General features: G+C 33.5%; 1 protein-coding gene across 1 annotated transcript; it reads right to left on the bottom strand.

Annotated features, from left to right (window-relative positions):
• Positions 1 to 18,575: 18,575 nt before the first annotated feature.
• On the bottom strand, positions 18,576 to 22,745 carry LOC124108125 (heterogeneous nuclear ribonucleoprotein A3-like). Its single transcript, XM_046466470.2, is given in 2 exon segments — positions 18,576 to 20,020; positions 22,676 to 22,745. Coding segments are annotated over 2 exon segments (1,242 nt in total). The 3' UTR covers positions 18,576 to 18,848.
• Positions 22,746 to 24,214: the final 1,469 nt, after the last annotated feature.

Raw genomic sequence — 24,214 nt, 5'->3', positions numbered from 1 at the left:
AAAGGCAGTGAAGATAAAAATAGGGAAATTATGTTCAGTACTAATCAAATGTGACTTGTGTCCTTATAAGAAGAAGCCATTAAGACATACAGAGACCCACCAGAGATGTGCAAGCACAGAATGAAGACGAACCACTTTGTAGCACAGGGGGAAGGCAGTCACCTTTCAAGAAACCAAGGAGAGAACACTCAAGAGTAACTAACACTCAAGAGTAACTAACCTTGATCTTCACATCTGTCCCCCAGAACTGTGAGAAAATATGTATCTGTGGTCTGAGCTACCAAGATTCTGGGATTTTGTTAAGCAGTCAGTGAAAACAAATGGCATCTCTCTTACATGCAAAAGAGAAAAAAATTAAGAAAATAATTCCTCCTGTTGCAATTGAAAATTGGAAAAATACATGAAAATACAATTCACAGAAAATACACAACTATTTCTCAGACATGTGAAAAGTTGCTTCAGCTCAATCATCATAAAAGTTATGTACATAATGACTGTTACCTTCCATAATCTCATCATTCAGATTGGCAAAACAAACAAATAAACAAACAAAAAACCCAAAATTGGGAAACATAAGATATTTTGAATACATCAGTTGTTTCTAGCAACCATGAAAACTATGTGACATGCTTCTAAGACAATCGTAAGTTCAGTAGGTGGTTTTAGTAATAAATATTATTCAAACTCCACTGTAGAGTGCACCTTTGCCCCCTTAACTTTTTCAAAAGTATATAAAACAAATGAAACTGGGTAAAATGTCATCAAGAACACAAAGTAACAGTCTATTTTGGGCCCTGAAATTTTCTGTACAATATTTTTTAAATCAAATGGCCACTGTTTAGTTCATCCACATCTGTTAGTGTTTGTCTTTTTCCTGGTCTGGAACTGGAAGACCCACAATTTGTCTCATTATTACTTAGCTACAGGTCTAACCAGCATTTCAAGACTGTCTTCAAAAGCATCAAGATAGTTTTGACCTTTCGTAGACCCAGCAGATAAATCCTCATCAGGACACTTTCCTCACACATTCCCTAGGGCAGGCCCTTTAAAAAGTGTGCCCTTACACTTGGAGACAGGTGATAAAATACTCTCAGATTTGTCCCAATGGAACTGCCATTTCTCCTTTCCCCATTGTTCACTTTTTTCTCTTTCTTTACTTTTCCTCTCAAAATAATCACCTGAAAAGGGGTGGGGGAGGGGGCTGTCAGAATGCCAGTGATGGTCAAAGCCTTGTTTCCTCTTACTGACAAACTCACTGGGTCCAGCAATAGCCCTCTAGAAAGTCACATTTCTTCAGATCTGAAGACTCTCTGTGTATCATATTTCCTCCTCAACTTTTCTTCTGTATTAGTCATAAGCAATGATAAATCATATGGGCATAGTTTTACTTATTTCTGAAAAGTCTATGTTCATAAAATTTTCATATACAATAACTGAATGTGGTGGTACTCACCTGTAGTTCTAGCAGGTGGCTATAGAAGGAGAATGGCATAAGCCCAGGAGTTCAATGTCAGCTAGGCAAGATAATGAGACCCCATTTCTTAAGAAAAAAAATTTCCTCATTCATATATATATATTATATGTATATGTATATAAATATAAAATAAAACATAACATCTTGGAGCTTCTAGAAAAGTATCTCTTATCTTTGTGTAAAAGAACATGTCCTTATGTGGATCATTTATGTTTACTCTCACAACAGCATATCATTGCTTTTTACCATACATTATGGATTCTAAGTAATGAGTAATGTGATAATTATCATTAAGTGACTTTCATATATATGTATGCATTAAAACACAAGACCCAGAATTTATGCAGCTTAAAATATCTTAATTATCTCTTCTGAAATTTCTATTTAATATTCTGGGACTGTGATTTACTACAAGTAATTTAAACCATGGAAAGTGAAACTGTAGATAATGGAAAATTACTGTACCTGATTCATTTAATTGTAATAAAGATGTATGATAATTTGGGTATCAAATTCACTTTGTTTCTAAGATTATATTAGAATAATATAGTTTGATGTTTGCTAATTAAATAAACTATCTCATTAGCATTGACCAAATAGGATTATTTTTAAAATAACAATTTTAAAAAAATATATTTTTATTATATTTTCATAGCATTTTTTTTAAAAAAAATCTTCAAAAGTTGTGCATATTATCAAGATCATAATAAAATAACAATGCACAAATATTAAATACTTTCTTAAGATACAACCTATAGAATGGGAGGAAATAATTGCAAATCATAAAAAGATGACTATCCAGCCAGATGCAATGACATACCTCTGTAATCCCAGTGGCTCAGGAGGCTGAGGCAGGAGAATCACAAGTTCAAGGCCCACCTCAACAACTTAGGAAGATCCTTGGTAAGCTAACAAAACCCTGTAACACAATAATTGTTTTTTTTTAAAAAGGCTGGGAATGTGACCAAGTAGTTAAGCACCACTGCATTCAATACTCACTATCAAAACAAACAAACAAACAAAAAAACCATAAGGGAGTCAAGTCAAACAACTCAACAGAAGTACAGTAAATAAACCACTTAAAAAATGGGCAAAGAACCTTAAGAGACTTTCTCAGATGAAGATATACAGCCAGCATAGTTTTGCATGCAATTACAAAGTATCAGGAGACTGAGGCAGAAGTTCGTAAGTTGGTGACCAGTCTCAGCAACTTACCAAGACTTTTAGCAATGCAATAAGATCTTCTCTCAAATTAAAAAAAAAAAAAAGTAAAAGTTAAAAATAAAAAGGGTTGGGGTTGTAGTTCAATGATAGAGCATACCTGAGTTCAATCCCCAGAATAAGAAAAAAATGAAAGGAAGAATCAACATATGTTTAGATGAATGAATAAAGAAAATATGACATATATATCTTTATAGATAATGGAATAATATACAAGCATAAAATTGAATAAAATCTTTTCATTTGTTTCAATGTGGATAAGCCTGTAGACACTATGTTAAGTCTGAACCACAGTGTCTCTCTTCATTCTAGTGCTCAGCTTGTATATTGTTCTACTAGGGTGAACAATAACAAATGATATATTGGCATTTGATTTTAATATTTTAAAAAGGAAAGGAAGAGGAAGAAAGGCAAAGGAATGAGGAAAAAAATGGGGTACAAGAAAAAAGAGAGAAGGATTGAGGGAAACTAGTAGTGAAAGATTATATTGTGTTTCATACATATTTCATAGTTAAAGAATTGTAGGTTTGTGGACTGGGGATCTGTAGACCAGAAAGACTTAGGAGTGGAAGGGAGAAACACTGTGGCCCACAGCAGAGTGGCAAGGTATAAGCAGATTAAGAAAAATGACTTAGGGTGCAGAGCAAAGCATCTGAGGCAAGAGGACCTGCACAGGCATTGCATGGTGGGAATGTATGCTAGACTAGGGACTCATCCTGCCAGGATGAAGCATGAATTCACACAAAAGTGTGGCCATTGGTGTGGGTTCCAATACTCTGAAAAAGTTATGGAGATCTCAGATTGTGTTTTCAGGGAGCTAAAATCAAGTAGGTTGGAATATGTGTAATGTGCTCAAAGGTGTTTTCAGTGGATAAATTTTAGTTTAACCTCTGAGTGCTGAGAATTTTAACATATATTACACGTGATTTTCAGAGTTTAATTAAAAATCAAAAGTGCAAACTTGGTATTGATACTGAGCTCCTCAGGTACGCAAATTGTGGGAATCCATAGGGCTTTATTCAGTAAATACTTATTATATTTTATTGATTTAATATTTTCATTCCAGCTGATTATTTCCTATGCATATCTTGATAAAATGTCATAAATACCTACATACATAACAGAATGGCCAAAAATTCAAAAGAAAATATGGAGTGCTAGGAAGCATGCAAAGCAATTCTCATATAGTGTTGCATAAAATGCAATTGGAGGTAATATTTTATATTATATTGAACAAATGCTTAAGAGCATCTACTAAATACTTAACACATGTTGAATACATAATACTCTCTGATAAACAAAAACAATTGTATATAAATATACATTTATTTGTTTTTTAAATATATATATATATATATATATATATATATATATATATATATATATATATACACACACACACACACACACACACATACATGAAAACCCCAATATATATGATATATTTTATGGCCACTAACAAATAGCAAGAGTGTGTATAGCTGTTCTGTTAGCAAGGGCTTTGAATATTACCTAGATTGTAGTAGAAGCTATTAGATAGCTTACAACAGGAGTGTAATAAGATTAGATTGACATTTTTGTTTCCAAATAACAATCTGCCTCAAGGGGAATGAATGTATGGTAAGGGCAAGACGAAAGAGTGGAAGAAGAGTTAGGTGAGGGAAAATGGTAATTTGGATGTGGTTATTTGAAGCATAGATGACTCAACTTGCATTTAGGATATATTTTATTTGTATTTGACATGTTTTTGCAGTAAATGCATGATCATTTTTGCCTTTGGAATACTGTTTCATATAAGAACAGAGAAGAGAAAAAAAGAAAATACCAACTATTTTCACATTTTCCTAGATATATGTCTAGGCTTAGGAACACATTCAAGTATTTGGAATGTGTATTTTACTTTTTCATATCCTTATGATATCTTTTCACATAATTAATTTCTTATATTCACAGGCATAATTTTTCCTCATGCTACCCCAATTTCCTCTTTGTGACATCAAAGTAAAAATAAAAATAAAATCTCCAGGTATCAGTTTGTTTTCTCTGTGAAATTTCTCAAAACATCCATTATTTTCAGGAAGAAAATGAAATAATCACATTAACAAATACATAAGTAGTAAGAAAATAATTTTCTTAAATTTCTGAAGGACTGAGAGATCAATACTCCTTCTTATAATGTTCTTATTTACTAAATATTAGGAAAAGATCCTGGCCTTAAACAGAATGGCATGGTGCAAACTAGCTATAATTAATAAGTATTGAAAGAAAACAATGAAGCTGGGCTCAGTAGCTGTAATTGCATCTACTCAGGAGGCTGAGACATAGGGATCACAAGTTTAAGGCCTGCCTGGGAAAATTAGAGGGACTGTATTTCTAAACAAAAAATAAAAAAAGGGTTGAGGATGTGGCTCAGTGACAGAGTGGCCCCAATTTCATTTCCCAATACTACAAAAAGAAAAAAGAGAAAACAAAGTGGACAATGATACTTAATGGATCAAACAAGATAGGTCACTTCACAGAGAATATCAGACAACATGAGCACCAGCAAAGTCATGTCAGTTTGTGTTTCCAAGTCCCAGGGGTTGCACTGTGGTCACAGATAGCTATTAGGCACATACTATGCCTTTCTTTTCTTTTTTTAAAAAAATTATTTGTTTTAATTACTTACACAAGAGTACAATGACCTTGACATATCATACATTTCAATAAGTTGGGATATAATATCTCATTTTCTGAGTATACAGTTTGCAGAATCACATTGGTCATACATTCACATATATACACACAATAATAATAATGTCTGTTTCATTCTCCTATCCTTCCTATCTCTCCAACCTCTCCCCTCCCCTCCCATCGCTTCTCTCTACCTAATCTAGGGTAATACTATTCTTTTTATTTTTTTTCTCACATCTTCATACATGTATTTTGTATAACAATGAGGGTCTCCTTTCACCATCCATGCAATTCCCTTTCTCCCTTCTTTTCCCTCCCAACCCTCTTCCCTATGAAGAGGTAATCTTCTTCCCATGCTCTCCCTCTCTTCCCCATTTTGAGTGGCCCTGCTTACATCAGAGAAGATATTTAACAAAAGAGGTGAAAGATCTATACAATGAAAACTATAGAACCCTAAAGAGAGAAATAGAAGAAGACCTTAAAAGATGGAAAGATCTACCTTGCTCATGGATAGGCAGAATTAATATTATTAAAATGACCATATTACCAAAAGCACTATACAGATTCAATGCAATTCCGATCAAAATCCTAATGCCATTCCTCACAGAAATAGAAAAAGCAATTATGAAATTCATCTGGAAAAATAAGAGATCCAGAATAGCTAAGCAATTCTAAGCAGGAAGAATGAAACAGGTGGTATCGCTATACCAGATTGTAAACTATACTACAGAGCAATAGTAACAAAAACAGCATGGTACTGGCAACAAAACAGGCTGGTGGACCAATGGTACGGGATAGAGGACATAGAGACTAACCCACAAAACTACAACTACATTATATTAGACAAAGGTGCTAAAAGCATGCACTAGAGAAAGGATAGCATCTTCAACAAATGGTTCTGGGAAAACTGGAAATCCATATGCAACAAAATGAAATTGAATCCCTTTCTCTCACCATGCACAAAAGTTAACTCAAAAGGGATCAAGGATCTAGAAATTAAACCAGAGAGTCTGTGTCTAATAGAAGAAAAAGTAGGCCCTAATCTCCATCACATGGGGATAGGCCCCAATTTCCTTAACAAGACACCTATAGCACAAGAATTAAAATGAAGAATCAATAAATGGAATGAATTCAAACTAAAAAGTTTTTTTTTTTCTCAGTAAGGGAAATAATATGTGAGGTGAATAGGGAGACTACATCCTGGGAACAAATTTTTATCCCTCACACATCAGATAGAGCTCTAATCTTTAGAGTATACAAAGAACTCAAAAAGCTAAACACCAAAAAAATAAATAACCCAATCAACAAATGGGCCAAGGATCAGAACAGACACTTCTCAGAGGAGGATATACAATCAATCAACAAATATAAAAAAAAAATGCTCATCATCTCTAGCAATCAGAGAAATACAAATTAAAACTACTCTAAGATACCATCTCACTCTAGTAAGAATGGCAGCTATGATGAAGACAAAGAATAACAAGTGCTGGCGAGGATGCAGGGAAAAAGGTATACTCATACACTGCTGGTGGGACTGCAAATTGATGTAGCCAATTTGGAAACAGTATGGAGATTCCTTGGAAAGCTGGGAATGGAACCACCATTTGACCCAGCTATTTCTCTTCTTGGGCTATACCCAAAAGACCTAAAAATAGCATACTACATGGACACAGCCACATCAATGTTTATAGCAGCACAATTCACAATAGCTAGACTGGAGCCAACTTAGATGCCCTTCAATGGATGAATGGATAAAAAGGAAAAGTGGCATATATACATAATGCAATATGACTCAACACTAAAAAAATAATAAGATCATGGCATTTGCAGGGAAATGGATGGCATTAGAGCAGATTATGCTAAGTGAAGTTAGCCTATCCCAAAAAAACACATACTATGCTTTTCAGTGAAGCTCAGAAAATTTGTCACTTTTGTAGGAGGCAATAAGCAAGGCTGTCTCCTTTGTCTAAACAAAAACATACAGAAGCACAAAAACTCAGACAGGACTAACCTTCCAACATTCCTCTGTATGTGTGTATATGTGTGTATTAAACATCAGAAGAAGGAAGTAACTAAAAGCATTTGAGAAATGTGAGGTAGAATTTTTCCCCAGCTAGTTGTGTGAGTCTTTACTCAGCATTCTATAGCCAAGTTAGACATGATTTTAAACATTCTTCACTTCACTAATCTAAATTCAGAGTTTTAAAACTTCAAGTTTTCAATTTGTTTTGCTTTTTCTTATTTTCTCTCATTTTGTTTTGGTCTCTTAATTGCTCCCATAGAGACAATGGGAGTTAGGGAGGAGAATTTATGGAGGGGAGTGTGGTAGGGAAATCCTGAGTTTGGGTGGGAAAGAGAATATGAGGCCAGTGTCCAGGTGGCTTGGGGAATGGAGATGATTGCAGCTGCTTGTATTTCACATACTGATAAATCAAGTCCTTCCAGCATTCATAAACTAGAACAATATTTTTTTATATATAAATAGTAGTAGCTCCCTCTGCATACAAAGGCATGAAGCTTGGAGTATATTTTCAGCTGCTTTGTCTTTTTTCCTGTTAATGTGATCTTGCTAAAGCAAGGAAGCTGAATGAAAAAGATAAAACATGTAACAAAAATGTATATGCCTACTACTCTATAGTCCTGCTAAAAGTGTTCTTTGTCTTTTCTTAAATTAAAATGCCAATTCTACTCAATGAATTCAATATACACTGTTTGTTTAAGAAGGCAAGCATTATTTCATACTTTAGTAGTTAAAACACCTGTACAGGAACACCCAGCTAACCAGAAGAGGTTAGTTTATAACAAAATGTGCTAACACCTGGTCCAGGAACCCTGAAGAAATGAGATATCATTATGAAAACTAATTATGCCAAGTTTTTTTTTTTGAAAAAAAAGTCTAAAAAGTGAACCTGAAACAAACTTATCTATGATAGCAGCTGTATCAGTAAACTATTTTGTGGCATATCCAGTAAAATGAGAATTCGGTCTCTAAATTGGAAGAAAGCCCCCACAAAAGCTAAATGTTATTCTCATTATAAATCAAATTATAAACCACAAAGATTCTCCATGGCCATTTATGAACAATGATATACATGTGTATGCACACATATACAGGTGTTCACACACACACACACACACACACACTCACATGTAAAGAAAGATCAGCTTGGGAAAGATGTTTACTTGCTTTATGGCGTTTAAAAGATTTGACTCAACCAGAGTAAAACTTAGAATAATGTAAGTGGTATTTCCAAATGATCCAAATAATTCTGACCATAAATTCACAAGAAAAACAGCTTATAAGGTCTGAATCAAACACGAAAATAATGAAACATACCAACTTCCATTTTGATTTTGACCACATAGCATATTTGCTACTTGTGTAATGCAAGCAGAGCAATCTTCAAATATAAAGATAGCATACTTAGATCCATTATGCTTACTCAGAAAGATTGTCTCTAGAGTGTACCAGCTATTCTAAGTGAAGCAGCTTTCAAAGATGATAAGACCAATCATTTCCTTAGTGCACAGAAAATTGTAACATCTATGATACTGTGCCAGATGTTGAATATATTAGATGCTACTTGTGAGTAAATTACTTTCCAGAGGTAAATAAAACAATTTTAAAAACAGAACAGCATTTCAAATCATTCATATTCTTAATAAATGAAGGAACAATATTTTTTAAAGTAGCAAATTCATTTTAATGCAACAGAGCAACAGGATATTTAAGTGTCAAGCTGTCTGTGAATCTTTGTGACTGCTTATAAAAATAAGTGTGCATTTTCATAAAAAAGGTATATAAAAACCAAACGCAAGAAAAAGTCCCAGATTCCTCAAGGTACTATTATGAAACTGTATTTGTTTTCCAAAGTACATAAAATTATATCTTGTTTCAATTGAAAATTTGGTGATTCAAAACTATAAATTATCATGAAATATTTTTACATATGCTAACATGTATTTTCTGAAAAATAGAAATGCTTATATCAAGAAATTTATAAAGAGAGGAACTTTGAGGAAATAAGGACATTAGAATGAGTAGTAGACATGGATAGCATATGATATGGAGATAAAATTGAGATTAATAATTCTAGAAGTTAAGTGGGTTCATGAAATCATAAACTTGTTAACTGAAATCACATAGATCTTACCCACATGTTGTAAAAATAGGGAGAGAGAAATGACAAATTTACCTAAAAGAATTGATTAATGACAATGGAGGAAAGGAATGCTGAGTTTACTTTTTTATAAAACTGAAATATAGAAGTTAGATTGATCATAAATATGGTTCAGTTTTATATATGGGGACTGCAGATAGAAGAAAAGTAAGAAAATATAGACAGGAGATCTCATTTTCGTATAAGACAGAATCTGTCCACTAGTCCAGCCAAAAAGGTCTGGGTACCCCAAGGTGATAAGCATTTCAGATGACTTTGAGTCAGCTTGCACATGTAAGCAGCCCTATTCATACAATTTTATTTATTCATCCTTTATGTTATGCTGTTAGTCATATTTGTATATTGTTTTACTAGTGAAAAAGTTCTGTCAATTGTACTTGTAAGTCCTTTGCAAAATTCATGAGAGTAAAGCAGCATTATCCCAATTCCTTACAAATAATAATAATAATAATAAACAACTTTGAAATGATAATTGATTTTACCCTATTTCACATGAAATTGATTGACCAGCTGGTGACTTACAATTGCAAAAAGAGTTATTCATAATGTAATACATAATATAAAGAAGTAATAAGTTTGCACTCAACAATAGCAAACACAACCAATTCAAGATACTTTCAAATTTATGAGTGGGGGAAACTTATAACAGGAAATGAAGATTTTAGGAATTTCTCCACACAGATAAATGGCAAATGTTTAAGGAAGTAGAAGTGTTTAGCTCCTTGATTTGATTGCATATTGTATATATATATATAATATAATTATACTGTACTCATAAATATGTCCAATTATTATGTCAATTAAAATACATATAAAAATAAAAAATTCTGATCTGAAACAAAAATTTACTAGCATATCAAGGAAATCTTAGAAGAGAAAAACTGTTTGTTTTCACCATCCTGTCTTTCCAAGTGCCAAAATGTGAGTAACCACAGCAAAACTTTTTTTTTTCCTTGAAGCTGTTATTTCAAAATTGTTAATATTTGGTTGATTCACTGCTGGTTTCACTATTTGTTTAATTACTAGAGATGAAAAGAAGACAGCAAATTTGTCGAATACTTCTTGAAGTTTTAGGGGCTGAGTTAAAATTTACAGGCCACAGTAATTTAAATCAATGACTGTGATTGTAATAAAATTTTAAAATTACAACAAGAGTTAAGTCTATATAGAAATTTGGGATATTAAACTAGTACATTCAATATATATAGTTATCAAAAATGAAAGTAGAATGGAAAGATGGGAGAAATTTAAACCTTTACAAGATGTTTATAAGTTAGTTTAAGATTCTTACAAATCTGTACTCCCTTCAATATAGCAACATAGGTCTCAATGTAGTAAATTGAGTATACTTAATTTTATATTATTAAATAGCTCTATTGTGATCCTCAATTTGGACTTATTTTTAGAAAACAACCAAATTCTTTATTCATCACCAAACATGATACAAACTAGAGTAATTTATTTATAAACATATAGAACATTGAGTTATATAAGCATACAATGTCAGTAATATTACAACCAAGATTGAAATACATAAAATCATTTAAGTGGTTAATAATTTCATTATTATATATCCCTGATGAATGTAATTTTAAAAGGAGTTTTCCTGTGAGGTACTCTTTCAAAAATCTAAACCCCCAGTCTGATAATAAAATGATAACCACTAAACACAAACCAAGGTTTGTTCTAATAAATACCTTACTAATACTTATTGTCTCTTAAGCTTTCAAGATCATGAAAAGCAAGTAGAGAGTAAGGAATTAGCACAGAAGGGAGGAGATATGAGGAATAAATCTGTTGTGGTCTTCTTCATTATGTATCAGATGACAGAAAAGATAGTGGAAATCTGGAAATCAGAATAAAGTTTGCAGTTTTAGAATGTTTGACTAATTAATATTAAAAATCTTACTTTTGTCAAATGCATCATGGTTATTGATATTCTTGCAATAGTATAGATTAAAAGAAAAGTATTGGGAAACTCTATTATCTTACTATTTTTGCAATTTTTCATAAATTTGAAAGTATTTCAAAATAAAGAGTCAAATAATATTAACAAATAAGCTTTATCTTGAGGGAAATATTAGACTGGTTGTTTGAAAATATCTGCTAAATAACTATGCTGTCACTTTTTTTGTCACTGATCAAAATATCTGACCACAACAAATTAGAGGAGGAAAGATTTATTTCAACTCATGGTTTCAGAGGATTTGGTGAAAGGTCAGCCAGCAATATGGCAGAAATTTTACAGAAGAAGGGCATAACAGAAAAACTGCTCAGCTCATGACAGCCAGAAACCATAGACAGAGAGATGAGATAGAGATGAGATAGAGATAGAATAGAGATAGAAAGATATAGAGATAGAGATATATAGAGAGAAAGAGAGAGAGAGAGAGAGAGAGAGAGAGAGAGAGAGAGAGAGAGAGAGGGAGAGAGAGAAAACAAGGAACCACCAATAAGATATAGCCCCAGGAGGGACTGAGGCAGGAGGATCATGATTACAAAGCCAGCCTCAGCAATGGTGAGTCATTAAGCAACTCAGTAAAACTGAATAAATAAATATTTATTTATTTATTGTAGGAATGTGTTTATTTATTGTATGAATAAATAAATGAATAAATAATAAACATACCTGTAGTGATCACATTCTTCCTTGAGCCTTACCACACCTACCTACAATTAAAACTCAGTCACCCATTCAAATTATAAATCCATGAAATATGTTAATCCACTGTTGAGGTTACAGCTCTGACCATTGCCAGCAAACTCTATCTCTGAATCTTAATGCATTAAAGAAAGATCATGCTTTCAATACGTGAACTTTCTGGAGAACATTCTAGATCTAAACCAAAGTAGTAACCTAAGAATGAGAGTTCCTGTCATCAGTTAAAAATATTTTCAACTTAGAGATAGTTGTACATTTATAAAAGAAAAATGAGTCGTATGTATTACCTTTGACATTTTTTCATATAGTTAAAGCACCTCTTTAAATGCAAAGACTGACATATTTCAAAATTCTCTGTTTCTACCTCCCTCCTTCCTTCTTTTAAATAAACTCAACAGCAATAAGATGACCTGTATAAATAGCATATTTATAAATTCAGCTTTTATATGTAATAGTTTGCTTGTTAATAATATAATAATACGTTTGCCTAGATTGTTGCCTATATATCTTAGAATGATTTTTAAAATAAAATCTAAGAAGTATTTTTCCTAGTCAGTAATTATACATATTTGACTTTGTTACAAACATTGAAACTTTTTGTCACAAACATTGAACTTTTGAAGAAGTCATTTTCTTTTGAAGATGTATCTCTCCTAATGTATCATTCATTTAATGACTTGCCTCCCAAATTTGTTTTTTTATTCACTTTTCTATTGATGTAGAAATTTCAAGTAACATGGTAAAATCAGCTGAAAACATTAAAAATTTCATACAACTTCATGAAAAGTCTCTCATGCTATGTAATTTTTTTAATATTTGGTTCTTATAAATATCAAAGATATTGTCTATGCATCCTCAAAAATTATATTTGGAAAGGTATACTTGGGCATATCTTATTATCCCATCTACTTTGGAGGCTGAGGCAAGGGGATTGTAAATTGGAGGCCAGTCTGGGAAACTTAGTGAGAACTTGTCTCCAAATAAAATTTTCATAAATGTCTAGGAATGTATGTCAGTGGTAGAGTACTTGCTTAGAATGTGCAAGGTCTTGTTCCAATCCCTAGTACTCAACAAATATGACAAAACAAAAAGCTTATTTGCGGAAAAATTAATGCTATTTTCCTAGCATACTAACTGTAGAAGTATTAGCTGGGTTATTTTTTTTTAGCAGGAAAATACATGAATTTTCTTTTATGTAATTTTAAGTAAATAATGTTAAAAGGATCTTCCCAATACATGTGGGGTTCTGCTCTACCCACTCATGGCTTAGCCTGAAACTTATAAAGAACATTCTAAACATTATATATAAGTTTTTATATTTATTATATATAATAAATTTCAAATACCTTTAATTATTGCATAAAAAATATTTAAATTGATTTCCTATTTTGTATGTTTTAAAATTTTTTGTTGTTCTAGGAAATCCTTTAGCATCATTAGCCATTATCTCAAAGAAAAATAAATGTCAGGTAAGGTTAATCATCAATGATAATTGATCCAGCTCTATATTTAATGTAATTTAATAGTCATTTATGACTGTGTGTATATCAGTGTATGAGTTTATCACTCTTGCTTTTACTAAGAATTTCATTAAAAAATAAATAATTTCAAATTTCTTCGAGAACAACAAATTCTTTTAAATAAAACCAAAAATTCGGTAAATTAAAAGTTGAATCTTTATCAATTCAATATTCTAGTGGTATAAACTTAATTGAAGTTTAATGTCTCCATTTAGAGAAGTATATCTATACTAATAGCACAATCATAATATTGAAATAATTGCTTTTTTATGTTGTACAAAACTTAACTGAAAACTGTAAGATCAGAAATAGAAGTCATAATCTTACCATGTGTAAAAGATTACATCTCCGTGTGTAAAAAGTTCTTTTATTAGTTTCAGAGTCATAAAATACTTATCATGATATAAATGAAGTGGGGCATAAAATTTTGGTTTATGAAGAAATCCATTTTGGGCCCTATCCATGTGTCTTTTATAAAGTCAAACATTGCTGGCATGGTGGCACATACTTCTAATCCTAGTGGATTGAGAGGCTGAATCAGGAGGATTGAGAGTTCAAACCCAGCTTTAGCAAAAGTGAGGAATAAGCAAATTTCAGTGATACAAAATAGGGCTGGGGATGTGTCTCAGTGGCTGACTGCCTCTGAGTTCAATCTCCAGTACTTCCCCCATCAAAAAAAAAAAAAAAAACTAAAAAATATCATAATGTGAAACCAAAATCACATAAAATTAACAACATGTAATTATATCTATAATAAAATTAATTAATGTTTTCTTTATAATTCTATTGCTAAATAGTAATCTGAATTATTTTATATTTCTTTTCTTGTAGGTATGTTAGGATGATCATGCTTTCTGTCTACATATTTCACTTTTTGAAGAGTTATATGCAGTGACCCATGCCTGTAACCCTAGCTATTCATGAATATTAGGTAGGAAGACTTGAAAGTTCAGACAATTAAGGAGATTCTGACTAAAAATAAAAAAAAAAATAAAAGGGGATGAGATGAAGCAAAGTGATAGGAATCTTTGATTTCAGACCCTAGAACCATAAACAAAACAAAAAACAAAACAAAAAAACAGGTTTACACTAATAATCTGTTTCCAAAACGTTAAAAAACAAAATCCTACAATGTTTAATTCTAAAGACACTAATTTTCAATTTCAATGTGAATGAATAGAAGTGTGAATATGACAGACGCTGAATGAGATTGGTTCTTATTCTATAGCTGAATCCGATATAGTGATTCCTCTTTTAAACTGCTTCCTATCATCAAAGTATGAGCCTCTGACCACACTCTATGCTAATAATAATAGCCTTTCCTTCTGCCCCTAAATTCTCCCAATCAATTGTTCTTTGTCCTTTATAATAACAATTTGCACTTAACATTAAGTTACTGGAAGGTTCTGCAAATGACAACCATGGAAATAACCATCTTCTCTAATCCTTAGCAAGAAGCAGAACTCAAAATGGAATCAGCAGATAAAAGACTGGAAACTTGAGAAGCAAAACTTTATAGTATCATCTCAGCTGATTGCCTCAGGGTTGAACTTTAAAATATTCCTGGGGAGTTTAAAGCTATAAATTTCAAACTCATGGTTTTTCTTTGTATCATAATGGATCAAGGTAATAGCTGACACATCATTCTAATTTTTCATCATTAGTCCATATGTTACAGAAATTGGTGTTTAATCTTTGAAAAGGGACATTTACCTTTGACTAGATTAATTTTATTAAATTCCCTTGAAAACTGTAAAACAGAATATTTTACAAGAAAAACAGATTTAAAGAAAATATTGGGCTAGTTAATATAACTTAGAACTATGAAAATGCTTCTCATAACATGTTAAAGGAGAAAAAATTATCTTCTAAAATGACTTTTATTGGTTTTCACATATGCAGTCATAGGTACAGAAATTTTGTCCACAGTGCTATAAGAATTTAACAAAAAGTAAAGGAAATTGATACTCATAATTTCAAATCTGATATATTTCTAAAACACCAGTCACAAATTCAATACATACTTTGGTTTGTTGGGCTGAGGGAGAGGATGAAATTAGAGAGGAAGATGACAAGAGGCAAATGTGATTCAGAGAAATATAATACAGAAATTCTGACCCAATTTGTCCAGACTCATAATCCTTTTGATTTATACATGATCATTGTATAAAATCTTTACTTAATTTTGATGCCTCCTCAACAGAAGACCCATATAGATTGAAAAAGGACCATTGAAGGTAACTTCTTTCATTACTATGTAAGAAATTCTATCAGAAGGAAGCAAATAAGTCATATTTTTTGTACCATATGCATTCAACTGTGCCTCTAATCCTGTAGATTTAGTAATTGTTTCATTTTACTTTCTTATTTTATTTAGAATAGCTAGCTACTCTACAGATAATTGTTTTTCTTCATTTTCACTCTACTGGGCAAAATTCTGTTTAATCCTGGAAATAATTAATCCTTATGATTATAGTTTTTGTTGCAGATTTAATTAAACACAGAAAATTTCAAATAGTGAGTGATCTTGGGTTTTTATTTCTTCATATATATATTTACATTTATGTTTTTACATGGAAAAATTTATATTAATGTATAATATAAAGCAAGATGTTTTGAAGCATTTATATATTATGGAATTAATAATCTCAATTTAGGTAAATAGCATATGCATTATCTCTTAGAGTTGTTATTTTCTATTAAGAATAATTAATATATCCACTTTATTTGCATTTTTCAGAAATATAATATATTATCATTAGCTGTAGTTACTATGTTGATGAATAGATCTCTTAAACATATTCCTTCTATTTCACTACAACTATATATCCTAACTAAAATCCTTCCAATCCTTCTCACCCCTGTGAATGCATTTCCATCTGGTAACCGATTTATCCCTTGCTTCTTGGAATCAACGTTTTTATCATCCTCATATGAGCGAGATAATACAGTATTTTTAATTCTGTTCCTGATTTATTTCACTTTTCCTAGTATCTGCCATTCATTTGAGACGACAAAATTTCCTTCTATTTTGTGGCTGAATAACATTACATTGTATATATAAAACATATTTTTCTTATCCTTTTATTCATTGATGAACAATTTCTTTGATTCCATGAATAATGCTAAAATACACATGGGATTGTAGATATCCCCTCCCTCCACATACCAATTTAATTTCTTTGGATATATACTCAGTAGATGGATTTCCTAATTGTTGTGGTAGTACAGTTTTTAAATTTTTGAGCTATCTCCACATTTTTTCCATGATGTATGTGCCAATTTTCATTGCCATCAACAGTGTGTAAGTGATCCCTTTTCATTTTCTACCACTCAACTACATTTCCAGTCTTCTCTAAAATTTTTATTTTGAAACAGAGTTTTGCTAAATTGCCTGCGTTGGCCTCAAATTTGTAATGCTCCTGCCTCAGACTCCAAAGTATCTTGGATTAGAGGTGTGCACCACCACAGTAGGCAAATATTATCTTTCCTTTATATCCTGATAATACTTACTATCTTTTGTACATTTTGTTAGAGACCATTTTAACAGGTACAAAGTGATCTTCAAACTAGAATTTTGAGGTGAAACTCTATTTATGCTTCAGCAACCAGGCCGGGGCTGCACAATCTGCAGTTCTCTGTAGCTCATAAGTGTTGCTGCTCTTAATGGTAGGTCATGCCCTCCAGTATAGCAGCAGACCCAGCAGCTCATCTTCAATTTCTTCTTCTTTCTGGTTTCTTGTCTTGTGAATTCAAAGAATGAAATCCACAAAATTCAAAGAGTGAGTATAATGGTTGGATATATTGAAGAACAGAAACAGAACTCTTGAAATACAAGAGGGGACCCAATATCAGATTTTCTTCTTCTAAGTATTCTATTTTAGGGGGTTTATAGCACTTGGTTCACTACTATTGGTACAAATTTACAAAAATTAGGGCTTGGAGCTTTACTAACACTATTGGTTAAATCTTGAGTCTCAACTTTCATTCAAATCTGTCCCCCTTTCATTTTCTCAAGGCTGGTCAGGAAATGGGAGGTTGAGGTCTTGGGATGCGTGGAGTGGGCTCCATATCCATTTTAGGCCTGTCCCTAAAGGATCACAGGTCTGCAGGTGTGCCTGTGTGCTGGCTCTCTGGGCCTGTATGGCAGGCTCCATGTAGTTTTAGGACCTGCTTGCCAGTGTGTGCTCTGACCTACCCAGGCTGCCACTGTACTGCATCATATTCCACCATATGGTACTAGTACGCCAGATGCAGGGCTTGGCAACTGGGGAGCCATGTGAATATCACATTGTGTTTTTTATTTGTGATTCCCAGATGATTAGTGATTCTGAATTTTTTTTTCATATATTGTTGGGCTACTTGCTTTATTTACTTATTTATAAATATCTGTCCAGGTTCTTTGGCCAGTGCTTTTATTTGCATTTTTTTTTTCATTTCTCATTCCTCTGGCTATCTATCAATCTGTTAATTGCTCTCATTGGATCTGCAGAATTTTATTTTATTTCTTATAATCCTTTTTAGATTTTCTTATTTTATTGCCTGTGCTTCTGGAATTATACCCAATAAGTTATTTTCCATACCAGTATAAAGCTTTTTTCCCTGTTATCTTCTAATAATTTTAGTTTCAGGTCCTATATTTGTTTTTAATCAATTTTAGACTGATTCTTATATATGATATGCTAGTATAATTATATTCTTTTGCATATGGATATTAGTTTTTTTAAATACGAATTTTTTGAAAAGTTAAAAATTTCTTAATTTTTTATTCCTGGTACCACTACCACAATTTACAGGGCAATATACCTGATGTAATGAAAAGAAAAAGACAAAGCTACAACAGATAAAAGACCTCAGGAATGTACATCTAATTGACACTACATTGCATTAATCAATAGCTGCACTTTTTGCAAACTGTGGTTATGACAGTCCTGAACAAGAAGGGTTTCCTGTTTAAGCTTCAGTAACTTTTCTGACTATGGATCATCGTTCCTTCTGTGGCAGATTTTTACAGTTCCTCTAATGCATTTGGGATGACTGTCTCAAAGTAACCTGCAGCTTTCCTGACAACTCCTCGCTCTCTCTCCTGCTAAGAACTTAGCCCTTTTCTGCTATTTTTAAAACCTTCTGCTACCATATCCACCACTTCCACCACCAGATCCATTACCACCACCATAGGGACTGCCAGAGCTTCTTCCACCAAAACTGCCTGCCTTCATGGGTCCATAATTTGATTGCTGTTGTCCACTGTAATTTCCAAAATCATTATAGTTCCCACCACCACCATAGTTACCACCACCAAAATTTCCTCCTTCATTGTAATCATCATATCCTCTTCCACCACCATATCCACCACCTTGGTTTCCATATCCTGGTCCACCACCACCACAATCTCCTCTACTACTATACCCAGGACCACCACCATAGTTGCCACCATCACCTCCAAATCCATTATATCCACTATTACCTCCTCCGTAACTACCTCTGCTGCCACAACCTCCACCACCATAGCCTCCTCTTCCACCAAAGTTTCCACCACCACGGCCAAAGTTACCTCCACCACCTCCAAAGTTTCCTCCATGACCCATAAAGTTGCCAGATCCACCTCCACAACCTCTTTGTGATCCAGCAGACTGCATCTCTTGTTTAGAAAGGGCCTTTTTCACTTCACAATTATGCACATTAATAGTGTGGTATTTCTGAAAAACAATTTTGTCAACTGTATCATGATCATCAAAAGTTACACAAGGAATTCCTCACTTTTTCCCACTCTGCCTGTCTTCCATAACTTCTATGGTTTCAATCTTGCCATATTTTTCAAAGTAATCTCTCAAATTATATTCTTCTGTATCTTCTTTAATACCAACAAAAATTTTCTTCACTGTTAGATGGGCACCAGGCTTTACAGAATCCTCTCTAGAAACAGCTCTCTTCGGTTCCACTACATGCCCATCAACCTTGTGTGGCCAAGCACACATTGCTGCATCCACCTGTTCAACACAAGAGTAAGTCACAAAACCAAAGTCCCTGGAACGTTTTGTTTGGGGTTCTCTCATTACCACACAATCTGTGAGTGTGCCCCATTTCTCAAAATGTTCTCTTAAACTATCATCTGTAGTTTCAAAGCTCAGACCACCAATAAACAGCTTCCTCAATCGCTCTGGTTCCTTTGGATCGTGGCCCTGGAGGCCATCTGCGGCATTTCTACCAGGCCGCCTCCTGACTGCTCCTCCGATATCACTCTCCTTCCCAGCGGCGCAGCGAGGCAGCGGCCATTGAGGGCCAATGCCTAATTATGATTATTTAAAAAGAGATTTTTTTTTTCTGTCCCATTGCCCCTATGGCATCTTTTTCAGAGATTCATTGACTCCAAATTCATTTTGGGTTCCTTGTTCTGTTCCATTGAACTATATATCTGTCTTAATGCCAGTGCCATGCCATTATGTGTGAATGGGTTAAACAAAATGACCTGACTGTATTTTACCTACAGGATACTTTCTTTAAGTAAATTATAGGCAGAATGTCAAGAAACACAAATGAAAACCAAAAAGAAAGAAGTCATATCTTTTATTAGACAATAGCTGAGTCAGAAATTCTCATGAGGAGTAATGATAAAGGGGTCAATTTGTAAAGGAGTCATAACCATTGTAAATGTAAATGCACCCAACACTAGTTCTCCTAAATGTATATAATATGTATTAGCAGAACTGAAGGAAGAAATGGGCAGCAAGATAATAGTAGTAGGGTACTTCAATAATAACTCTCAACTATGGCTGGATCATCTAGAAAGAAAAATCAATATAGAAATATTGAATCTGAATAACAATATAGATAAAATTGGTTTATCAAATACATGCAGAAGATTACATTAAAACAACATTTTTTTTTCAATTTATATGCAACAAATACTCCTAAATAGATTATATGTTAGGTTATAAAACCAGACTTAGAAAATTTAAGAAAATTGAAAACATTAAAGTAATATTGCTGACCTGCATGGTAAGATAAATGAAGAAAAAAAACAATAAAAAGAATAAAATTGGAAAATATCAGTGGAAATTAAACAGCATATTCTTGAAAAACAATGAATTAAAGAAGAACTAAATGAAGAGAATTTGCAAAGCAGGTTTGCTAGTTACCAATCCCAAGAGAAGACTCTTATTACATGGAATAGCAAAGATTATCTCTATTTCAACCATCAGAAAAAAAATGAGCACATGCATTTATGCCTATTTCACTCAGGGTTACAGTTTATGCCCAGCATGTACTACTTTCCCATTTATCTGAATCCAGTATGACAGAGTATGCTCACATCAAGTTATATAAATTGTGTTTATTACATACTGACTGGTTCTATTGCAAAGACTGAGTCAAAATTTGTCACAATGGTAAAAGAAGGGACAGAAATCTCAGATCAATATAAGTTGTTCATCCAAGTCTCAAGAAAATCACTGAAAGAATTGAGAGACTTGATACTCATGTTCTACTTTGCAATACAGAAGTAAGATTCTGAGAGGTATCCATCCCTGAGTTATATATTTCAAGGTCATGTGACACACTGGGAAAATATTTGAAGGGCTTCCTTCTCACAGTGGAGACAAAAGTTTGGGCAGCTATCTTTTGACAAATTAAAATAGAAACACACCATATAAAAATTTACGTTATACACTAAAACAGTTCTAAAAGGAAAGTATACAGCAGTAAATACTGAAGTTAAGAATAAAGAAAGTTATCAAGTAAATAACTTATGTTATACCTCAAAGAACCAGAAAAAGAAGAACAATTTAAGGTGAAAAACAAAATATGTAGAAATAATAATAAATATTGGGGCAAAAAAATAAATTAATTAAAGATCAATGACACTGAGTTATTTTTTAAATAAAATAAATGAAATTCACAAACTTTAGCCTACTGTAAGAAGAACGAAGTATCAAATAATAACCTCTAAAATGAAAGAGGAGACAAACATCATTTCACCTGATACCACAGGAACCAAATGGATCAGATGCAAAGAAATCGAATACCCTAGAAGAAATGTGCAAGTATCTAGAAACTTACAAGATACTAAAACTAAATAATGAATAGAAAATCTAAACAGACCTACCATGAAATTGAATTGATGATGATGATGATGATGATGATAATAATAATAATAATAATAAGAAGAAGAAGAAGAAGAAGAAGAAGAAGAAGAAGAAAAAGGAGAACAGCAAAAACAATAAAAACAACTTCTAGTGAAAAAGAAGATGGAACATGATGGTGATGGCATGAGTATTGAATGCTATCAAATATTTGAAGTATGACACCAATGGTGATCATACACTCCAAAAAGCTCAAATGGCTGGATCACTTGTAAACCCTTTTTAAGAAGGGACAAAATAAATCCCAAAGTCAGCCATGTTCTATTTACCTACAGTTATCACTTGTGAATCCATGAGTGGAGTAAGCCTGCTGCTGCTGCTTAGTTTATAGCTCTCATGATCTAATAATTTCACTTCTGAATATTCTTGCATTGTATCACAAATGAGTTTTAGGAGTATACCTCATAATAAAACCACAACATTCTGCCCTTGTCCCCCAAAAGCTCATGCTCATCTTACAATGCAAAATACATCTAGTCTAAGAGTCCCCACAGTTTGAACAGTTCCAAGCACTGCCCCAAATCTAGTTCACATTCAAAGTCTCTGAGACTCAAGGCAAACTCTTCATTGTCTTCCCCTATACAGATCAAAAACAAGTTGCATATATAGAATATATGAAGTCACAGAGTAAATATTTTCATTCCAAAAGTGAGAAATAGGGTCATAGATAGAAGAGATGGAAGAAGAACAAAATCCAACTGGGGAAACAAGTCCTGTAGCTCCACAGCCAGCATCTGGGGAACAGGGCATCCTAATCTCCCCAAAGGACTCTGTATCTATATCCATATGGCTTTGCTGGTTACCACCCACATGGCCTGTTTCTTGAAATTGTCTTTGCTCAATTCTTGTAGCACTCATTGTCAGATGACCCATGTTACTGGCATCTCTTAATAATGGGGTTTCTCCACTTGCAGTTTTGGTTTTCTTCTCATATCTTCACAGATTGTCCACTTAGGGGCTACCTGCAGTAATGTTGACCGTACTATTCTTTAGCTGTCCCACCCAATAGTTTCTTTGAAACTATTTAAATACTTCTATGATCCCAACACCAGCACACTGAATTCCTGCAGAATCAGCACCATGTGGTTGACACCAAGGTCTGCCACCCTGTCAAATAGTAGCCAAGCTTTCTGGTACTATGGTTGCAGCAGCTTCTGACTGCCTGGACTGCTGAACCCGATGAAAAACTTCCTAGACACTCCCACTCCCTTGTAAAAAACAGTGCCTCCATAGTTTCAAAGGAATTTTTGCTTTTAAACCATTTAATCTAAGATAGGTGTGAACTTTCCAATCCCAGGAAGCCCTCAAGATATCCTTCTTATTGTTTTAGGACACAGTACTTTGCATTTCTTAAGTAGCTATAATCTCTTTGACAATCATAACGTCTTTAGATTTAATTTTACTCTCAGTTTTAAGGCCAAACTGCAGGTTTTTCAGGTCTTTATGCTCTGCTTTTTGCTCCTGATTATCATGATAAACTTGGCTAAGTTGCTAGCAATAACCATGCCACCCCGAAGGATATGATGCCCTAAAATTTCCATTGTCTGATTAATTTATCACCTCGAAATTAATTATCAGAGAAAGTCTCAGAACATGACAAAATATAGCCAATTTCATTGCCGGAGCATAACATGAATGGCCTCTAGTGTTATTTCCAAAAGAGTACCATTCTTCCTCTGAAAATTTATGTGCTCTGTCTTTACTGTCTGCAAACCAGTTTAGTCTTCTGAATCACACAGCCATTTTGGTCTTCATAAAGATCCTATTTCTAGGTACCTATTTCTATTTTAGTCTGTTGGTTGGGGGGGGGTTATTTTCGTTATTGTTGTTGCTGTGGCCAAAATACCTGACAAGAATAACCTAAAAGAAGAAAAGTTGATTTCATTTCATGGTTACAAAAGTCTCAGTTCCTAGACAGGTGATGCCACAGCATAGCTCTGGGTCTAAGGTGAGGCAGAACGCCATGAGAGAAGTTTGTGGCAGAGAAAAGCAGCTCAGGACATGGTAACAAGGAAGCAGAGAGATAACTCTGCTCATCAGGGAAAAAATATAAATGTAAAATCATGCCCCCAGTAACCTAGTTTAACTGGCCACACACTACCTGCTTACAATCATCACCCAGTTAATTTAGTATAAATTATGAAGCAAATGAACAGACATTCAGCCAGCCACTGATGCACACAAGCTGGAGAGCCTAAGAAGACCTGGACTGACATACCATCACTTGTCATTTTTTGCCTTATCCTCTACATGGTCCTCACTGCTCTCAAACTCTACAGCCACATCTTGACCCTGGTGAGAGCCACAACTTCTCCCTATGAGAGCCCCTCCTCAACTGACCA

Source organism: Marmota monax, unplaced genomic scaffold (assembly GCF_021218885.2).
Source record: "Marmota monax isolate L192 unplaced genomic scaffold, Marmota_monax_Labrador192_F-V1.1 WCK01_AAM20220418_F8-fsc00049, whole genome shotgun sequence".
In the NCBI taxonomy this organism is placed as follows: Eukaryota; Metazoa; Chordata; class Mammalia; order Rodentia; family Sciuridae; genus Marmota; species Marmota monax.
The sequence above is the reverse complement of the archived record's forward strand: the minus strand, read 5'-3'. Positions and strand labels throughout refer to the sequence as shown.